Source organism: Coenobita brevimanus, chromosome 107 (assembly GCF_032717465.1).
Source record: "Coenobita brevimanus isolate Jiangsu-jjx chromosome 107, ASM3271746v2, whole genome shotgun sequence".
In the NCBI taxonomy this organism is placed as follows: Eukaryota; Metazoa; Arthropoda; class Malacostraca; order Decapoda; family Coenobitidae; genus Coenobita; species Coenobita brevimanus.
In genome coordinates this window covers 24447463-24468305 of record NC_137060.1, presented here as the reverse complement: position 1 = coordinate 24468305, position 20843 = coordinate 24447463, and the positions used below count along the sequence as shown (strand labels likewise).

The 20843-nt window shown below is 38.4% G+C and overlaps 1 protein-coding gene across 1 annotated transcript in view; it reads left to right on the top strand.

Annotated features, from left to right (window-relative positions):
- Window positions 1–16269, top strand: part of LOC145416738 (post-GPI attachment to proteins factor 6-like) — a 29916-nt gene extending 13647 nt beyond the window's left edge. The window contains exons 12-15 of the mRNA XM_080285665.1: window positions 528–695; window positions 9887–9979; window positions 10632–10881; window positions 16166–16269. Coding sequence (XP_080141791.1) covers window positions 528–695; window positions 9887–9979; window positions 10632–10881; window positions 16166–16269 — 615 coding nt within the window. The remainder of the gene's footprint in view (window positions 1–527; window positions 696–9886; window positions 9980–10631; window positions 10882–16165) is intronic.
- Window positions 16270–20843: the final 4574 nt, after the last annotated feature.

Genomic DNA, 20843 nt, shown 5'->3' with positions numbered 1-20843 from the left:
GTTGGCACCCACCATGTGCTATGATGTTCTACGCTGAGTGACAAGCCAGATGATTTCTTGTAATCCAGGAAACCATTACTATGGTGAGTGATAATTATATAATCAACATATGGACACCTAGTGGTCTGGTGAGTTGTGGCACTCCAAACAGGTTTAGCCCATAAAAATTCTAGTTTGGAATTTATTAATGACATAATGCTGCATGGAGGAAAGGGACTTGTCACATCATCATCATCATCATCATCATCATCATCATCATCAACTAATCCTGTGTTGCCCCATGAGGAGCTTAGGAGCCCGGGGCTAGGCAAGTTGGTCCTGACATTTAAGATAAGAGTGACCAGCCTCACTCATCCCTGAGTGGCATTATGTGAGAAGTAAACCCCATCCACCCACCTGGCCTTAAATGTTTGGACTGAACAACATAGTCTCAGGCCCATATACTTCTGATGGGGAACACAGGATTGGATAATAGATGAATGCTATGTCTAATGATACTAATCTCCTTTGACTCTCATTGCACACAGTTCTACCATGCGTGTGACCAAGAAGCCTACAACTTCTGCCTGATGCGGTTGAGTGTCATGCAATTCTGTGACTTCTACTCAGCCATCTTCTCATTTTGGGTCACACTTATTGCTATGGCAGACCTCCCTCATTCTCTCTACTCACTCCTTCATGTGGCTGGAGCTCTGGTGAGAATCTTTGTGTGATGAAAAATGAGTAAAATGAAATAAAAACACACACACACACACACACACACACACACACACACACACACACACACACACACACACACACACACACACAAACAGCCGGAGAGAGAGGACGTCCCAGGCATCGCTCTTAACCTTGAGTAGTTTCAGGAATTTTGTCTGTCCTGTCTCCTAGGGTCTTTCTTTAAATTTAAAATAATGAAAGTTGGTAGATTACCAAAAATGTAAAGATTTGTTGGCAATAGTATACATGAATGTTTGTGGCTTATTCGGTAACAGCTGTTTAGGTACTTTACCGGTACGTTAAAGATGGCCGAAAATGTAAACAATGAGGGAATGGAATTTCAAGGATTTGATGCTAATACTAATGTCATGGACCTGGTGAAAACATTAATTATGAGGATTAGTGAACTCGAAAAAAAAGTAGAGAATCTAGTGATAAAGGATGTGTCAGGAAATACGGAAACCACCATACAGAGTCTAATCCAGTCCAACGAAACATCCAATGAAGAGATTAAGAATTTGAAGAGGGAAAATGTTGAACTGAGGAGGAAACTTGAAGAGAGTACTAATAAAACGGAGAAGGTGAGTAATGTACTAGAAGAACACAAGGCAAAGTGGGGACACGTTGAAGAAGAACAGAAAGAAGTGGTCAGCTTAAGAGAGATCATCCAGGAAGAAAGAGAAATGAACAAGAAAGAAATGGAAGAAAATGTAGTGAAAATACTGAAGAAAAAAGAGAAAATAGTGAGAGAAACTGTAGAAAGGAACAGATGTGTGGTAGTATTTGGAAACAGGGAAGAGGAAGAAAAGGTTAGGTTCGCAAGACTCGAGAGAGACACGAACATGGTGAGAGGAATATTAGGCAAGATTGACCCCGAAGGAGACAAGTGGGTAAAAGAAATTGAGGAAGTAAGGAGGATAGGGCCTTATAAGAAAGGGGAAACAAGACCAATGAGAGTCAAGTTTACATCAGAAAGTGTAATAAATGAGAGACTTAAAGTGACCTGGAAATTAAGCAAAGAGGCGGGGATGGAAAATATTATAATAAGAAAAGATCTGAATGAAGAAGAAAGAGAAGTTTTAAAATCATTAAAGGAAGAAGTAAAGGAAAAAAATGATAAGAGGACAGAGGAAGAACGTAATACTTTTTTTTGGAGAGTATTGGATATGAAAGTAAGGAAATGTTATTTAAGGAAATAGAAGTGAAGGAAACTAGGGGGGATGGTTGTGAAAGATCAGAAGTTGGGGAAGTGGTACGGACAGAGAGTAGGAGAGAAGAGGGTATTAATAATGTCAAAAATAATTTGAAGGTGATATATACTAATGTTGATGGTTTCATATCGACAAGGATCGAAATTAATGATTTCTTGAGAGAGCATGAACCTGATGTCATGTGCTTTGTGGAGACCAAATTTAGAGAAGATATTGATGTTCATTTGGGAGATGGTAAATACAAACTGTGGAGAAAAGACAGAAAAGAAAAAAAGGGAGGAGGAGTGATGATAGCAGTGAAGAACAACATAAATGTAGATACTGTGGAAATGGGAGAAGGCAGGGCTGAAGTGATATATATGAAATTAGAAACTGGAGAGAATGTTAAGAGAGATATGGTGGTAGTGTATGTTCCCCCAAAGACGAGAGCATGGAAGGATGACGAATACCATGAGATGTTGTCAGATATGGCTAGCTACTTGCAAAAAATAATTGAGAAAAGCAATAATATAATTTTGGTGGGTGACTTTAATTGTAAAGAGGTGAACTGGGAGGAATGGTACTCGGGAGGCGGCGAGGATTCGTGGGGTACTATGTTATTAAATATAATAATGAATAATGTGATGACGCAGTGGGTCAAAGAAGAGACACGGTTTCGAGGTGAGGACACACCAGCAAGGTTAGATTTACTGTTCACCAAAGAACCCAATGTAATAGAATCATTGGAATATCTCTGTCCTTTGGGAAAAAGTGATCACGTGTTCATTGAGTTCCAGATGTTAATAGGAAACGTCGAGCCAAGAGACGAGCTTCATAGACAGGGAAGATACAACTTTGGCAAAGCAAATTTTACAGGATTGAGAAACTTTTTTGAAAATGCGGATTGGAGAAAATTCAGAGAAACAAGAGAGATACAGAGGAAGTGGGATATCTTTCTAGACCTCTATAATTTGGGAGTGGAAAAATTTGTACCAAGAGTAAGAGGGAAAGAAAATAGGAAAAAGGAGTGGTTTAATAGAAGGTGTATGATAGCAAAAAAAGAGAGAGATAAGGCGTGGAACAATTGGAGAAAGAGAGGTAACGACAGAACAAAGGAAGAATATAAAAGAACAAGAAACGAATACACAAGAATACGTAGGGAAGAAGAAAGGAATTTTGAAAAAGGTATAATTGACAAATGCAAGGATGAACCCAAACTGTTTTATAGATTTGTTAATGGCAAACTGAAACAAAAGGAAGGAATCACCAAGCTGAAAGTAGATGGAGAGGTCTTTAAGGATGCGGCAATGCAAGCAGAAATAATGAACAAACGTTTCCAGTCAGTTTTCACTAAAGAAAAGGAGCTTGTGGAAGGGGAGGGAGTGATTAGAAATGTTCCGGTGATGAAAGATATAAAAGTGGAGGTACAGGAAGTGTATAAATTACTGGAAACTCAAGATGTAAGGAAAGCCCCAGGATTTAATTGGGTACTGAAGGAATGCAGAGAACAACTGGCGGATAAAATTCACAGCTTAATTGTATGCTCACTGGAAGAGGGGAAAGTGCCAAAAGAATGGAAGAGGGCAAATGTGGTACCAATTTACAAGGGAGGAAACAGGGAAGAACCCCTGAATTATAGACCAGTGTCTCTAACCAGCGTGGTCGCAAAATTGTGTGAGAGAATCCTGAAAGACAGATGGATAAAGTACCTGGAAGAGATGAATATTTTGGCTGAATGTCAGTTTGGATTCAGAAGTGGAAGGTCATGTGTTTCAAACTTGTTGAGCTTTTACTCAAGAGCGATTGATGTGGTACAGGAGAGAGATGGTTGGGTGGATTGTGTGTACTTAGACTTAGAGAAGGCCTTTGACAAGGTACCTCATAAGAGACTAATGTGGAAACTAGAATATATAGGAGGACTAAAGGGGAAACTTCTGGAATGGATGAGAGACTTTTTGAGAGACAGACAAATGAGGACAGTAATAAAGGAAAAGATGTCTGGATGGAGGGAAGTAACAAGTGGAGTCCCTCAAGGCTCAGTGTTGGCGCCAGTAATGTTCCTGATTTACGTAAATGATATGGTAGATGGAGTGAACAGTTATGCGAGTGTTTGCTGATGATGTAAAGATCTTGAGGAAGATAGAGGTTGAGGAGGATTGTAAAATACTGCAGGAGGATTTGGATAGGATACACAATTGGAGCCGGACGTGGGAAATGAAATTTAATGTAAAGAAATGTAAAATATTGGAAATGGGTAAAAGTACCAGGAGACCATCACTGAATTATTTTTTGGGTAATGAATTAATCACAAAAAGGAGAGAAGAGAAAGATTTGGGAGTGCTGGTCCAAGATAGTTTGTCACCAGAAAAGCACATTAACAAGATAGTTGGAGAGACTTATAAGCTCTTGACTAACATAAGAGTAGCATTTCATTATATGGATGAGGAAATGATGAAAAAATTGATAGTGGCCATGATCCGCCCCAGGTTAGAATATGCAGCGGTAGTGTGGTCCCACACACAAAAGAAAGATATAAACAAGATTGAGAGAATACAAAGAACAGCAACCAAGATGGTCCCCAGTCTGACAGACCTGTCATACAGAGAGAGGCTGGAAAAACTGGATTTGCCTTCGTTAGAGGAAAGGAGAAAGAGGGGAGACATGATTGCGGTGTTCAGGACCATGGTGGGAGTAGATAAAATTGACAAAGAAGATCTGTTTGTATGGGATAAGAGAGCAACAAGAGGACATGGAATGAAATTGAAAAAGTCAAGCTGCTTGAAGGATATCAAGAAATATAGCTTTCCTTACAGAAGTATAGACTTATGGAATAGCCTGGACAAAGAGATCGTCCAGTCTAAAAACTTAAACGAGTTTAAAGTTAAATTCGACTTATTGAGAAACAGCGACGGAAACCCACGAGCATAGTACATTCCGTGTATATCACAATTAGGTATATTCTTAAATATTTGGAATGACTTAGACAAAGAGGTGGTGCATGAGAAAAACATTCATGTGTGTAAAGGTAGACTTGATAAATGTGGATATGGAGACAGGAGAACACGAGCATTGCTCAATTCCTGTATACTACAAATTGGTAAATACAAATAGGTAAATACACACACACACACACACACACGAGCAGCCGGAGAGAGAGGTCGTCCCAGGCATCGCTCCTAACCTTGAGTAGTTTCAGGAATTTTGTCTGTCCTGTCTCCTAGGGTCTTTCTTTAAATTTAAAATAATGGAAGTTGGTAGACTACCAAAAATGTAAAGATTTGTTGGCAATAGTATACATGAATGTTTGTGGCTTATTCGGTAACAGCTGTTTAGGTACTTTACCGGTACGTTAAAGATGGCCGAAAATGTAAACAATGAGGGAATGGAATTTCAAGGATTTGATGCTAATACTAATGTCATGGACCTGGTGAAAACATTAATTATGAGGATTAGTGAACTCGAAAAAAAAGTAGAGAATCTAGTGATAAAGGATGTGTCAGGAAATACGGAAACCACCATACAGAGTCTAATCCAGTCCAACGAAACAGCCAATGAAGAGATTAAGAATTTGAAGAGGGAGAATGTTGAACTGAGGAGGAAACTTGAAGAGAGTACTAATAAAACGGAGAAGGTGAGTAATGTACTAGAAGAACACAAGGCAAAGTGGGCACACGTAGAAGAAGAACAGAAAGAAGTGGTCAGCTTAAGAGAGATCCAGGAAGAAAGGGAAATGAAAAAGAAAGAAATGGAAGAAAATGTAGTGAAAATACTGAAGAAAAAAGAGAAAATAGTGAGAGAAACTGTAGAAAGGAACAGATGTGTTGTAGTATTTGGAAACAGGGAAGAGGAAGAAAAGGTTAGGTTCGCAAGACTCGAGAAAGACACGAACATGGTGAGAGGAATATTAGGCAAGATTGACCCCGAAGGAGACAAGTGGGTAAAAGAAATTGAGGAAGTAAGGAGGATAGGGCCTTATAAGAAAGGGGAAACAAGACCAATGAGAGTCAAGTTTACATCAGAAAGTGTAATAAATGAGATACTTAAAGTGACCTGGAAATTAAGCAAAGAGGCGGGGATGGAAAATATTATAATAAGAAAAGATCTGAATGAAGAAGAAAGAGAAGTTTTAAAATCATTAAAGGAAGAAGTAAAGGAAAAAAATGATAAGAGGACAGAGGAAGAATGTAATACTTTTTTTTGGAGAGTATTGGATATGAAAGTAAGGAAATGGTATTTAAGGAAATAGAAGTGAAGGAAACTAGGGGGGATGGTTGTGAAAGATCAGAAGTTGAAGAAGTGGTGCGGACAGAGAGTAGGAGAGAAGAGGGTATTAATAATGTCAAAAATAATTTGAAGGTGATATATACTAATGTTGATGGTTTCATGTCGACAAGGATCGAAATTAATGATTTCTTGAGAGAACATGAACCTGATGTCATGTGCCTTGTAGAGACCAAATTAAGAGAAGATATTGATGTTCATTTGGGAGATGGTAAATACAAACTGTGGAGAAAAGACAGGAAAGAAAAAAAGGGAGGAGGAGTGATGATAGCAGTGAAGAACAACATAAGTGTAGATACTGTAGAAATGGGAGAAGGCAGGGCTGAAGTGATATATATGAAATTAGAAACTGGAGAGAATGTTAAGAGAGATATGGCGGTAGTGTATGTTCCCCCAAAGACGAGAGCATGGAAGGATGACGAATACCATGAGATGTTCTCAGATATGGCTAACTACTTGCAAAAAATAATTGAGAAAAGCAATAATATAATTTTGGTGGGTGACTTTAATTGTAAAGAGGTGAACTGGGAGGAATGGTACTCGGGAGGCGGTGAGGATTCGTGGGGTACTATGTTATTAAATATAATAATGAATAATGTGATGACGCAGTGGGTCAAAGAAGAGACACGGTTTCGAGGTGAGGACACACCAGCAAGGTTAGATTTACTGTTCACCAAAGAACCCGATGTAATAGAATCATTGGAATATCTCTGTCCTTTGGGAAAAAGTGATCACGTGGTCATTGAGTTCCAGATGTTAATAGGGAACGTCGAGCCAAGAGACGAGCTTCATAGACAGGGAAGATACAACTTTGGCAAAGCAAATTTTACAGGATTGAGAAACTTTTTTGAAAATGCGGATTGGAGAAAATTCAGAGAAACAAGAGAGATACAGAGGAAGTGGGATATCTTTCTAGACCTCTATAATTTGGGAGTGGAAAAATTTGTACCAAGAGTAAGAGGGAAAGAAAACAGGAAAAAGGAGTGGTTTAATAGAAGGTGTATGATAGCCAAAAAAGAGAGAGATAAGGCGTGGAACAATTGGAGAAAGAGAGGTAACGACAGAACAAAGGAAGAATATAAAAGAACAAGAAACGAATACACAAGAATACGTAGGGAAGAAGAAAGGAATTTTGAAAAAGGTATAATTGACAAATGCAAGGATGAACCCAAACTGTTTTATAGATTTGTTAATGGCAAACTGAAACAAAAGGAAGGAATCACCAAGCTGAAAGTAGATGGAGAGGTCTTTAAGGATGCGGCAATGCAAGCAGAAATAATGAACAAACGTTTCCAGTCAGTTTTCACTAAAGAAAAGGAGCTTGTGGAAGGGGAGGGAGTGATTAGAAATGTTCCGGTGATGAAAGATATAAAAGTGGAGGTGCAGGAAGTGTATAAATTACTGGAAACTCAAGATGTAAGGAAAGCCCCAGGACCTGATGGAATTTCTAATTGGGTACTGAAGGAATGCAGAGAACAACTGGCGGATAAAATTCACAGCTTAATTGTATGCTCACTGGAAGAGGGGAAAGTGCCAAAAGAATGGAAGAGGGCAAATGTGGTACCAATTTACAAGGGAGGAAACAGGGAAGAACCCTGAATTATAGACCAGTGTCTCTAACCAGCATGGTCGCAAAATTGTGTGAGAGAATCCTGAAAGACAGATGGATAAAATATCTGGAAGAGATGAATATTTCGGCTGAATGTCAGTTTGGATTCAGAAGTGGAAGGTCATGTGTTTCAAACTTGTTGAGCTTTTACTCAAGAGCGATTGATGTGGTACAGGAGAGAGATGGTTGGGTGGATTGTGTGTACTTAGACTTAGAGAAGGCCTTTGACAAGGTACCTCATAAGAGACTAATGTGGAAACTAGAATATATAGGAGGACTAAAGGGGAAACTTCTGGAATGGATGAGAGACTTTTTGAGAGACAGACAAATGAGGACAGTAATAAAGGAAAAGATGTCTGGATGGAGGGAAGTAACAAGTGGAGTCCCTCAAGGCTCAGTGTTGGCGCCAGTAATGTTCCTGATTTACGTAAATGATATGGTAGATGGAGTGAACAGTTATGCGAGTCTGTTTGCTGATGATGTAAAGATCTTGAGGAAGATAGAGGTTGAGGAGGATTGTAAAATACTGCAGGAGGATTTGGATAGGATACACAATTGGAGCCGGACGTGGGAAATGAAATTTAATGTAAAGAAATGTAAAATATTGGAAATGGGTAAAAGTAGCAGGAGACCATCACTGAATTATTTTTTGGGTAATGAATTAATCACAAAAAGGAGAGAAGAGAAAGATTTGGGAGTGCTGGTCCAAGATAGTTTGTCACCAGAAAAGCACATTAACAAGATAGTTGGAGAGACTTATAAGCTCTTGGCTAACATAAGAGTAGCATTTCATTATATGGATGAGGAAATGATGAAAAAATTGATAGTGGCCATGATCCGCCCCAGGTTAGAATATGCAGCGGTAGTGTGGTCCCCACACAAAAAGAAAGATATAAACAAGATTGAGAGAATACAAAGAACAGCAACCAAGATGGTCCCCAGTCTGACAGACCTGTCATACAGAGAGAGGCTGGAAAAACTGGATTTGCCTTCGTTAGAGGAAAGGAGAAAGAGGGGAGACATGATTGCAGTGTTCAGGGCCATGGTGGGAGTAGATAAAATTGACAAAGAAGATCTGTTTGTATGGGATAAGAGAGCAACAAGAGGACATGGAATGAAATTGAAAAAGTCAAGCTGCTTGAAGGATATCAAGAAATATAGCTTTCCTTACAGAAGTATAGACTTATGGAATAGCCTGGACAAAGAGATCGTCCAGTCTAAAAACTTAAACGAGTTTAAAGTTAAATTTGACTTATTGAGAAACAGCGACGGAAACCCACGAGCATAGTACATTCCGTGTATATCACAATTAGGTATATTCTTAAATATTTGAAACGACTTAGACAAAGAGGTGGTGCATGAGAAAAACATTCATGTGTGTAAAGGTAGACTTGATAAATGTGGATATGGAGACAGGACAACACGAGCATTGCTCAATTCCTGTATACTACAAATAGGTAAATACAAATAGGTAAATACACACACACACACACACACACACACACACACACACACACACACACACTTTATCATCTCCTTTGATTTACGTTATGTATTTGTAAAATTTTTACATTTCAGTCTTTCAGTATTCCACATATGGTAGTTAATATATTTGGTATGCAGTATTACTGTTGTACTCTGAAAATTGCTTAGAGTTCCATACAGTAATTGTTGACCTTGTTTTCATTTATTTATGGTACTTGTTATATCTCAGTGTTCAGTGACTTACCAATACAAACACTACCAGTAAGAGGAATACACTTGTACGATCAGGTACAATAATTATACCTAGCTATCTAATTTTCTGTGTTCACTTTGGTTGCTCAAATCTGGAGTAGGACTGATATCTGTGGAGAAAAAAATAAACACAGAAAGGAAGATTTAGACAACTTTCTGTCATCTTGTGTCAAAAGAGTATGCTGTTACTTTTGTTGGAGAGTAGGATCTCAGTGCTGCTATGCTAGTACAGAGAAGTGGGAGGGGAATCCATCCTTTCTGTTCAGGGTGAGTATATGCATGGAATTATTTTTCATATTATCATGGATTTGTATGCTTAGAAATGTAGCAGTAATTACTGATATTACAGATTGTAGCGCTGGGTGTGGAGTATGACCGCACCGGCCTGTGGGTGTTTGTTGTACCCTCCGTCTCTGCCTTCCTTGTCATGACATCCTCTTGGGTGAGTCGCTGCATCACGTATAACTTTATTGAGTTTTAACCGACTTCATCTGCTCTGTTCTGCACCAGCCGTCTATTACTACTGTAGAAAGCTGACCCATGCCATACTGTGTGGAAGGGAGATGTAAAGCTTAGTGATGAAATGCTGTTTTTTTTTCTCTCTCTCTCTTTCCCTCCTTGATGATGATTTGAGGGAGAAGGTGGCTTCCAGTGTGATGTTATAGTGAATGGAGAGAGACTGGAGTTGGTGAGAGAGTTCAAATACTTGGGTACTGTGATAGAAAAGAGAGGAAAATGTGCAAAAGAAGTGGAAAGTAGAGTGACACAAGGAAGGAAAGTATCTGGTGCTATGCAGGCCGTGATAAAAAAACAGGGGCTTGAGTGTTGCAGCTGCCCGAGGCTTACATGAAGAAGTGTTAGTGCCAGCTTTAACATGCAGATGTGAGACTATGGTGTGGTATGAAAATAAACAGTCAAGAGTAGGGGTTAAGAATCGTTAATGTTTCTCCCTTTCTTCCTTTATACTGTGATATCACTCCACTTGCATCATCCCTTTCCTTCACTCCAATCCTTTCATCCCTTTCCATCACTGTGCTCCCTTCATCCATTTCCTTCACTCCGCTTGCCTTATACACTCCTGAACACCCACACAGATCTGGCACTGCAAGCAGGAGCGTGGCTGTTACCCCAGCAAACGGTACTGGCTCACCTGTCTGCTGCCCGGTGTCCTGCTGGCGGCCACAGGTCTCATCTGCTACGCCCTGCTGGAGACCCACGACAACTACTACTACATCCACTCGGCCTGGCACGCGACCATGGCACTGGCTATTCTTTGTCTTATGCCACCTCGGAGGGAGAAGCAGGGTAGGACGCAGCTGCCTTATGTGTGCTGTGGGGGTGCGGGTGGGGAGGACATACGCTGTGTGGATGCGGATGTGTGTTGTGGCTTTGGGAAATGAGGAAGGTTCAGAGTCAGAGCCCAAACTGCACCGGTTATGGTCTAGTATGGTCTCAGGGATTTGTTGTGGTTGTTAAGGGGTTTGGGAGAAAGGTCAGGATGTTGATAATTGTGATGAAAGTTATTGTTTGTGGAGGTAAGTGGTTGGCAATAATGTTAGCGTAAATTATTGGTTGTTCAAATATTCTCATAAATCACATAATATTTTTATCAAGGTATTTTTCATATTTTGATTTGACATCATTATTTTACTTGGCAATCCAGTAACTTAATTTGTCCTAAAGTGAATTTTCCAGTAAAAAAATTTTTCCTTGACAATTGATTTTCCAGTCACTAGATATTCCATGCATTCAGTTTTATTTATATATAATTTCATATGCATTTGATTTTGATGATGTTAATCTTCTGGTTACCAGATTTCTAGATGCTTAGTTGTCTTGACACTTGATTTTCCAAACAATTGATATATTTAGTGTTTGATTTTTGTTACTTTATTTTACTTTTTCTTGTTTTATAACCCACTTCATTTTCTTGACATTGTTTTACTTTTTCTTGTTTTTCAACCCAAGAAAAAAGTGACCTGATTTCAGGTCACTTTTTTCTCACTTATTATAGTTTTACCCGTTTACTTAATCATCCACACTTTTTTTTCTCTTCATTTTCAGGCATGTCTTATTATTGTTATTATTATGATTGTATTATTATTATTATTATTATTATTATTATTTTTTTTTTTTCCTAAGCAGTACCAAGCATCTTATTTTCTTCAATATATCTTTATTTTTAGTCATATATTTGAACTTTGCACAAGATAGCAGTAAGTTGACAGATTTCGGTTTGGGGGATATGGGATTACTGTACTTCATTTTCAGATCGTTTAGCTACTGCAAAGGAAAACATGAAAGAATGTAGAGAAAAATTTGAACATCCATCTTGGATTATTTTCATTAGCAGTATAAAACCGAGGACATTTTCATTCATGGGAAGTAGGGTTAGGGTAATGATGAAAAACAAGAATATTTTATCTGAAGTACTTAATCCAGTTAACATAATTAGGATCAGAAAAAGAATGTGGTGCAATTATATATCCTCTTTTTACACTAACTTGGCCTAAAACTGGCATCTCTCCATCTTGAATGCTGAGTTGTGACTACAGATTAACGCTTGGATATGATGCTGCTCATGCCGTGAAAAGGATGTAGAGCCCTGGTATCGTCTTTTTATGCCATTGAGGTGTGTGTGAAAAATAAGCTGTAAAAGGATGAAAATCTTGGCCAAGTTAAGGTGAAAAGAGTATAGTTGAGACATTATTTTTTTTTTCAGGGATTCAAAAATGTCATTAGATTTGGTGGATTCTGTTAGGATTGAGTCACAGGCCTCTCGGTACAACGATGTCTTTTATTTGTTTGTCTTTCTAGCTCCTGATGGTTTTATTCAGCATTGGAGAGACTGAATGGAGGGGTTAGAAAGAGCCTTTGTTAATCCCTTGTGATGACAACAGTAATGATGATGATTAGAGGGTAGACAGCACCTTCATTAACCCCCTCTGATGATGATGATGATGATGATGATAACAACCCCTGCTATGAGTTGTGTCTCCTCAGCTGAATATAACTGTCAGCTGATAGCAAGAGTGAACTATGACAAACATAATTGTAGTGAGAGGGATAATATGTTCATGGACCTCCCCGTAACACACTGGGCTCTGGCTCTCAACTACCTGTAGGGTACATAGAACGTAGAGCACATAGAGCTGGTAGTATTTATAGTTTGCAGTCAGTCATGTGTAGCTTTTTAGGGGCCTTTTTTTTCTTCCAGTTTACTGTATAGTGATTGGTAAGTCCTTGTAATATGGTAGCCATTTCTATTTTCTGTTTTATTTATTTATTTTGTTTACTGGTACTCCTTCAGTATGATGATGTCTGTTTTAGTTTATTACTACTACTGACAGATGAGTGTATTCTGTTTAGTAGAGTCTTCTCATACAGTATGTGTCAGTATACCATGGCCTCAAGTTTGAAGTCTCCACAAAGCTGAAAATAATTGCTCGGAGACAGAAAGCATAAATTAAAAGATGCATTATTACATTGGAGGGAATAAATCCCTAGTAAATTATAGAAAAATTATATGTTTAAAATGTCACTCTAACTTACAAAACTGATCTGCCACCTTTCATTTAAGTTGTAGTATCAGTTACTGGTGCTATGAAGGCCTTGATAAGAATCAGGGGCTTGAGTGTTGCAGCTGCGCGAGGCTTACATGAAGGAAAGTTAGTGCCAACTTTTAACATATGGATGTAAGACTGGTGTGGCATGAAAATGAAAAGTCAGGAGTAAGAGCAATGGAGATGGGACTGCTGAGGAATGTATGTGGAGTACGGAGAGTGGATAGGATACAGAATAATGTGATTTGTAAAAGATGCGGAGTGAGGAAGTCTGAGGACACCAAAATCAAAGAGTGTACTGTGTTGGTATGGTCATGTGGAGAGAGTGAATGACAATTGATTGGTGAAAAAGGTATATCTGAGCGACTTTGAAAGAGGGAGGAGGCGAAGTAGGCTAAGAAGGTGGAGGGATATGGTGGATGAGTGTGTGAGGAAGTGAGGTATGGAAGTTGGTGAGGCTAAGAGATTGACAAGAGATGGAGCTGGTTGGATGAATATTTTTTGTGGAGAAATGCATGACCAGGGATTTGGCACCCCTTTTTAACATAACAGCGTTCAGATTGACTCTTTCAGATAGGTATATGTGAAGCTAAGGAACATGGTCAAAATTTTGTTGCCTATCAGATACAGCCAGGATTTCACAGGCTTGAATGATGAGTGAATGGAAGCGTGGCCTGATGAGTTGGGGAAACTTTGGCTGTCTGGACGTTGCTACTCCTTACCTGGCCCTTGGGTGGGAAAGGAGGTCCTGATGATGATGATGATGATGATGATGATGATCAGTTGTGTGGGTAATATTGTGATTTTTTTTTTTACCATTATTTTTTTATGTATATGAGGACTGCCTGTACTGGAGTTGATGTTTAGGGCAGTTAGCGATGGTAGCAGCTCTATCATGTGAATGACCTGCTGATTGGAGTGAGTTTATTAATTCAGTTCAGGTATAAGGATGTGAAAGTTGGAGTTGATAGGTTGGAAGGTAGAGGAGTTTTTAAAAAGGGATTTGTTCTTTAGGGTAGATTGTTAACTGCCAGAAGACCATTTTCATTATTATTATTCTTATTATTATTTATTACTAAGGCATAAAAGACACTGATGAGGAGTCTACACATGGTGCCACTGTGCACCGTGGATGGACAGCTGCGGCGTCCTCCTGGAAGCCAAACATTCTCATAGACACTGGCCCCATCCAGGTGAGGTGCTGTATACCACAAAGGAGTGCCACTTCCCTACACAAGTACACAGTGTACATACTGTGCTGTACCTGCAGGATAGCTCCACAGAAGCAGTTGTTTGCTTGTGGTTGACAGATATGGTCAGCCAGATTTGTTTTGTTTTTTCTTTGAAGGAACAGTTTGCAGGCTCCTGGCCTTTGGTTCCTTCTTGTTTGCAGTAAAAAAAAAAGAAAAAAAAATGGGAAGTGGGATTAAGCAGCAACAACAACAACAACAACAACTACTGCAGTAGCTGAGGCTTAAGATTTAATATGTGGATTCTTCAGTTTCCACTTACGTCCAGTTCATTATTATAATTTCTAATGCTTTTCACATACTGTTACCTTATGTCTGACTCAGAGTTGTGGTATGATTATTTCTTGATTTACTTTTATCTTGTTTTAATTTATTACAGGTACAGACCTTTACTAGAATACTCTTTACTACTTACTTTCTCAACACTTCAGAAATGCATGACCTTTGAATGCAGTTAAGGGTTTATACATATATTTTTATAGCAGTTTTAGCTGACTTGTTCTCTTCATATATATATATATATATATATATATATATATATATATATATATATATATATATATATATATATATATTTAAATAGCATTTGTAGCTTCTTTTATGTAGTTTATAGTGTTTTCGACAAGCTCGAGGGCAGTCTAACCCTTTGAGTGCTAACATTACTCTCAGCTAAACAAAATCTATATGTTAACCAGAGGGAAATATCTGGCAGTCCCAAGAACAATAGAAGATTCAGTCGAGATAAGATGTTTTAACATAGCAGCTGCTGGGAATATCTTAGTTGAATAGAATGGCTCAGTTTTAGCTGAATAGAATAAGTGTATCCATGACAACAAAAGGGTTACATGCCTGATGATACTAGATATGCTCATACCAGACTTTCCAATTTTCTTTTTTCTTTCTTTCTTTCTTTCTTTTTTTTTTTTTTTTCATATTAAGCAGGATGTCTGTTTGGCAACCAGTTTATCTGTTTGTATGATACGACTCATCTATCTGTTTATCTACCTGTGAATTTGCATCTTTGTCTGTTTGTCTGTCTCTTCATCTGTCTGTCTGTCTGTCCCTTTATCTGTCTGTCTGTCTGTTTACCAATCTATATATATGACTTTTTATCTTCATTTCACTGTCAGTATTCTCTGTCATATATGTCCCCCCCTTTTTTTTAATTTTAGTTGTGTTCATATGCTTTTACTTTGTGGGTAACCTGCATATTGAAGGTTTATGTTTGTGCTAATTTTGTTATTTTGTATGAGAGTTTCTTTTGTGTTTTTTAATATTTGATTTTACTTTCTTCCTGTAATTTTCTGATTTATCTTCTGCAGTCATTATTTTTATTTGTGTAGATTACATTACACTTTATTTGTCATATCCTTTTTCGTTTTTTATACATACTTTAAAGCTGTGTGATTATGTCACTCTCCTCCATTGCTCTCAGATTTAGTTTTTTTTTTTTTTTTCTAATTTCTTACCAGTGTTATTTATCCAGCTTAATCTTGTGTATTAATTGGCATTTTGTTTTTCTCCCCTCATTATGTAGGTTTTAATTATTCCCCGACATCTGTCAGCCAACTTTCATTTGAATAAGGGACAATTTCGTTTCCCTCTGAATTATGTGCTCTAGCTGTCCCTTTGCAGTTTATCCACCTAATTTATTTATTTTTAGTGTCTGTTTTATTCATCATTTTTCCTATTACAGCTTGTAGGGTTTTTATATTCCTCATCTTCTTATTTGTCTTTTTTATCCTTTAGTTTATCATTAAAATTAAGCAACAGTTAAGTTTGCTTCTTAATTGTATACTCCCATCGTCCCCACAGTCACCCACCTAATCTCTAGCGGTGATGAGGAGGTGGAACCACTCTCGGGGTGTGGGGCCTCAACGCACCTTGAGGAAGGGCGCAACTACTCCCCGGGCTCATAGCCAAAAGCCACACCCTCCCTCTCTCCCTCCCTCCCTCCATCCGTATGCATACCCCATGGCCAGTTTTTCCTTCCACCCATCCTCTTCTTTGCTTTGTCTCATCCCCCCCTCCCCACACATATCCCACACCTCCCATACTATTTTCCCCCCTCTATCCATCTAAATGTTTGCTTTGTCACATCCCCATGCACACCCCATGCCTCCTGTGGTCTGGCTTTCCATCAGCCCATCTGCTTTCCTTGTTTCCCACATCCAGCCTTGCTTCCCTGTCCCTGCCCTGGCTTGTAATACCCTCCACCCACTGTAGCTCCCTTACTCCTTAACCTTGATGATCTTTTGTCCCCAGCCTTCTAAACCCTCCTACATGCTTGTAAGTCTCATCCTTCCCCTACCCACTATCCGTCCCCTCTTTCATCCCACCCTCCCTCCCTCTGGCTGTTTTCTTACCTTTGCTTGCTTTCTTCCAACCTCCCGTGCCCACACCTCCCATCCTTCTGCTTGCTCCATCTGCTGGCTTCTCCATTGATCCCTCCACTACATATGGTTTCCCTTAAGCTGAATGAAATTGCCTAATAGTAGCCTATTAATAAAATATAGAAACAGGTTAAGCAATTAAACAAAAGGAGTTAACAGCCTTCATACTATGGTAATGCCCTGCAGTCTTACTGGTAAATGTCATGCTCATTAGCCCCTCTCATGTCCTGCCCAACACCCCAGACAGTCACTCGTAGGCTTCCCACCAAATCACACTTGCTGTAGTTGGTGTGTTTTCACCTGATGGAACTGAGCCACTCCTACAGCTTGAGTATTAATTTGTGGTTGCTTAAAGTTCACCGAGTCATATTTATAAAATAGAAATGAGTCTTCTTGGTTATTAGTCAGATTTATTCACCAGTCTTGCAGCACGTTCCAGCAACTGAGCTGGAAGGTGTAAATATCCTTGTCAGATGAAAACAGACAGACTCAGTTGTGCTTCATTTGCAAAAAAAGTAACCTAGTTGCTCTGTTAACATATATATTTCATTTTTATTTCCCCCACTGTGGAAAAGTACACCAGTATGATTATTATCAATAGAGGGGGGGGAAAACAGCAACAGTGCCAGTAAAAAATAAATGCAAAACTTTCCAGGTGCGTATGTTGCTGTTCATCTCATAGTTTATTTACTCTTTGCTGGCTGTCATCATTCTTTATAACTCAGTTGCTGGCCTTACTTACTGGCACTTTTTTATGCCTTCTGTTGTAGCCTTTCTTGTTCTGTTACCTTATTCCCACTCAGTTGTCCTCTTCTGTTTTTATCTAATCTGTGTTATTGTTTATCTTTTACTTGATATGTTAGTTTTTTATCATATCAGGTATTTTCGATCTGTTTATCTTTGGGTGTGTAGTTTGATGATTTGTCTGGTCTTATTTATTTCATTTTTTTTCTGGATCCTGCTTCATCCCTCCTGCTTTACCCCTTGTGATGTATTGCTGAGACCTCTTCCTTGATCTTCCTTTCTCTATATTCCTTACCTTAACCTACCTCATTCTCAATACATTCACCTTTCCCTCCCTTACCTTACCTTTCCCTACCATGCAGTATCCTGTCATACCCTGCCTTACCTTACCCAACTCTATCCTACTTTCCCCTGCCTTGTTCTTACTCATCCTTCCTACCTTACTTCCTCTCCTTCTTCATTCTGCCCATATTACATTTTCCTGCCCAGTATTGCTTCTTCCTACTTAATGCTTCATCGTACCTTATCATGCCACACTTCACTATATGCAACCCTACCTAACCCTACATTACCCTACCTTTTTCTGCCTCACCCTACCCTACCCAGACTTACCCTTCTCTTCCACAAACCACCCTCACACCTACACTCAACACATGCCAATGATATATGCATGTGTATGTGTATGTGTGTGTGTGTGTGTTTAGGCATACATTGACATACACACAGCACATCCTTCAGACAACCATCCTCTCGGACATGAGCGGAGAATGGAAAATGTGCTGCTGTTTTATATATTTTAAGTTTATGTTTGCCATATAGTTTATTAATAAGCTTTATGTAATCCTCATGCAATGATTAGTCAGTATTATGTAAGAATTATTTCACATTTTTTCCCCCTCAGTATGACAGGTCTTACACTAAACTAAATACATTTGTCCAGGTGTAGCAAGATGATGATGATGATGATGATGATGATCATGCAGTAGTTAAATACAGTATACAGTAAATGTCATTTTACTGAAAGCTTAATGGAGACCGTTTTCAACCCCAGAAACCCTTCAATGCTATGACATTTTTACATTTGTCTTGCTACATACAGACTGTTTTATTCAGCTTCAGAGAGACCTGGAGCTGGAGGGGTTAGAGATAGCCTTCATTAACCCCGTCACAGCTAGAGGTCACCCCCATGTTGAATTAATTGCCTGGTGTGAGCAAAAAGAAAATTGGAAATATGTCACCAGATTGGATGAGTTAACTGTGAAAGGTCCTCCCCAGTGCTTAGTAAAATTATCTGTTTATAGCTAAAGTAAAAAAAGTGGCTTTGTAGTGAAAGGTTGTCCTCTGAACTCAGAAGAGTTATAGTTTTTAAAAATTCTGTTCTTGCTATCACATGGCTGTTCTAGACGGCTTTGGAGAGACTGAATTGGAAAAGATAGATACAGCCTTCTCTAACCTCTCCAGCAATAAAGGTTTCTCCTAAGGCCAATGTTTTTATCTGGTGGTAACAAAAATACTGTATTATGAAAAATATATTTTATGGGACTGAAGGAATTAATGGAGAGTTTCCAAGCCTTTCACTGTGCGACATCTTGCCTGAACTGAAAAAGCATGATGTAAGACATGATCATACTGATGGAATAAAGACTCGTTATTTTGCATTGTATGATAGGGTGAATGTAGGTTATTTCCTTCATCGTATTTACGAAGTTATATCACGTGTATTTAAGTTAAGCACAGGTATGCCAGTATTTATTCCACAACCAGATTTTGCCATGTGTTAAGGTTTAGTGTAAGCTGTTTAGTTTTAATTCCACTTAAGGAGTTCGTTTACCTCAGTTTACTCAGTTATCAGTAAACCTGTTATTATAGCATTTAGTTTGCATCTGTGATCTTGAAAGCAAAACTCCTTATGTATGAAAGAGTTAGCAAGAATATTAGGCATTTATCTTCAGCAAAAACCCCCTTTATGTATGAGAGGGTTATAATAGAAAAAAAATAGGAATGATGTCATTCATAGCTAAAAATGTCAGGCATAATATCATCTATGTGTTTAATATTTTAGACTTCCAGTAAGGTTAGTGTTGTTCATATATGCAGAAAAATGGGTTAGGATGGAACAAGGCAGGGGTAGAGATAATTTTGTGGTGACTGTCCCAAATGAAAGACAGACAGTTAAATTATAGGTTACTTTTGCTAGAATATATAGAAATTTAGGTTGGGATGGAATGAGGGATTGAGGATGATGGTTATGATAATGATGGTGATTATGATGATGATGGTGATGATGTGTAGGAAGGACTGTAAGCTTTGACATACCAAACTAGTTCCTGATGTTTGGTGCTTTTGCTGATAAACAATAAAACTGATATTATGTTAAGTAAGCATAACCAAAGGACTGTGCTCCCTGGTAGAGGATGCAGACTGATATGGATGTAAAATAATTAAGATTAAAGTAAAATTATGTTAGTATTATGACAGACACAATACAGGTGCCAGTAATTTCAGTGTCTTTGTTGTAAATACAGTACTTTACTTTTTTATATGGAAAAAATAAATAAAGAAGCATTTGTGAGATTGAGATAGTGTGAAAAAAAAAAAAATTGTCGCAAGCAAGGAATATATTTAGGAATTGTGATGAGAAAAGAGAAAAAGCTTTGAGCAAGGAAAATATTTAGATGAAGTTAACCCATTCATTCCAAGGACACCTGACGTATTTTATTCTTCCAATCACCAGACAGTTATATTCAGTTTAGGAGAGACCTTTTGGACTGGAGGGGTTAGGTATTACCTTCATTTACCCACTTCATGATGCTTGAGAGGGACACCTTCATGTGGTGGCACTGATATAGCCAGATGGTGGAGCTGCTGGGTTATACAAACGTCTCTCAGCTACCTCCCCCACCCCCAAAAGGAGGATGATGGACTGTGGGATATAAGATCAGCCTGCAGTCCGCTGGGTTCATATTAACATGAACTACAACTAATAATACCAGATGTCTCCTAAGTCAAACAGTAATGTCTGATGGCAGCAAGAATAAATATAAATAACATCTGAGGCAGACATTGAGTTTGGTGAGGTTATGAAGGAAGGCAAGTTTCACACATTTGGTCAGTATATACATAGAGACATTCCACCTGATTAAACTGTTGTGCCTCGTATGTAGGACTGAAATAGAGTTGAATGTGGCATCATGATATTTGGTACTTTTTTTAATGAGCTTTCTGTATCAGATTTTGTTTTATATTTACCAGATAATACCAGATGATTTTATATAATCAGAATTTTGTTATGTATTTATTTATTTTTTCCTATTTTGTGTTAGTTTTTAGGTTTGAAAATTTATTTCTGTTTTTCT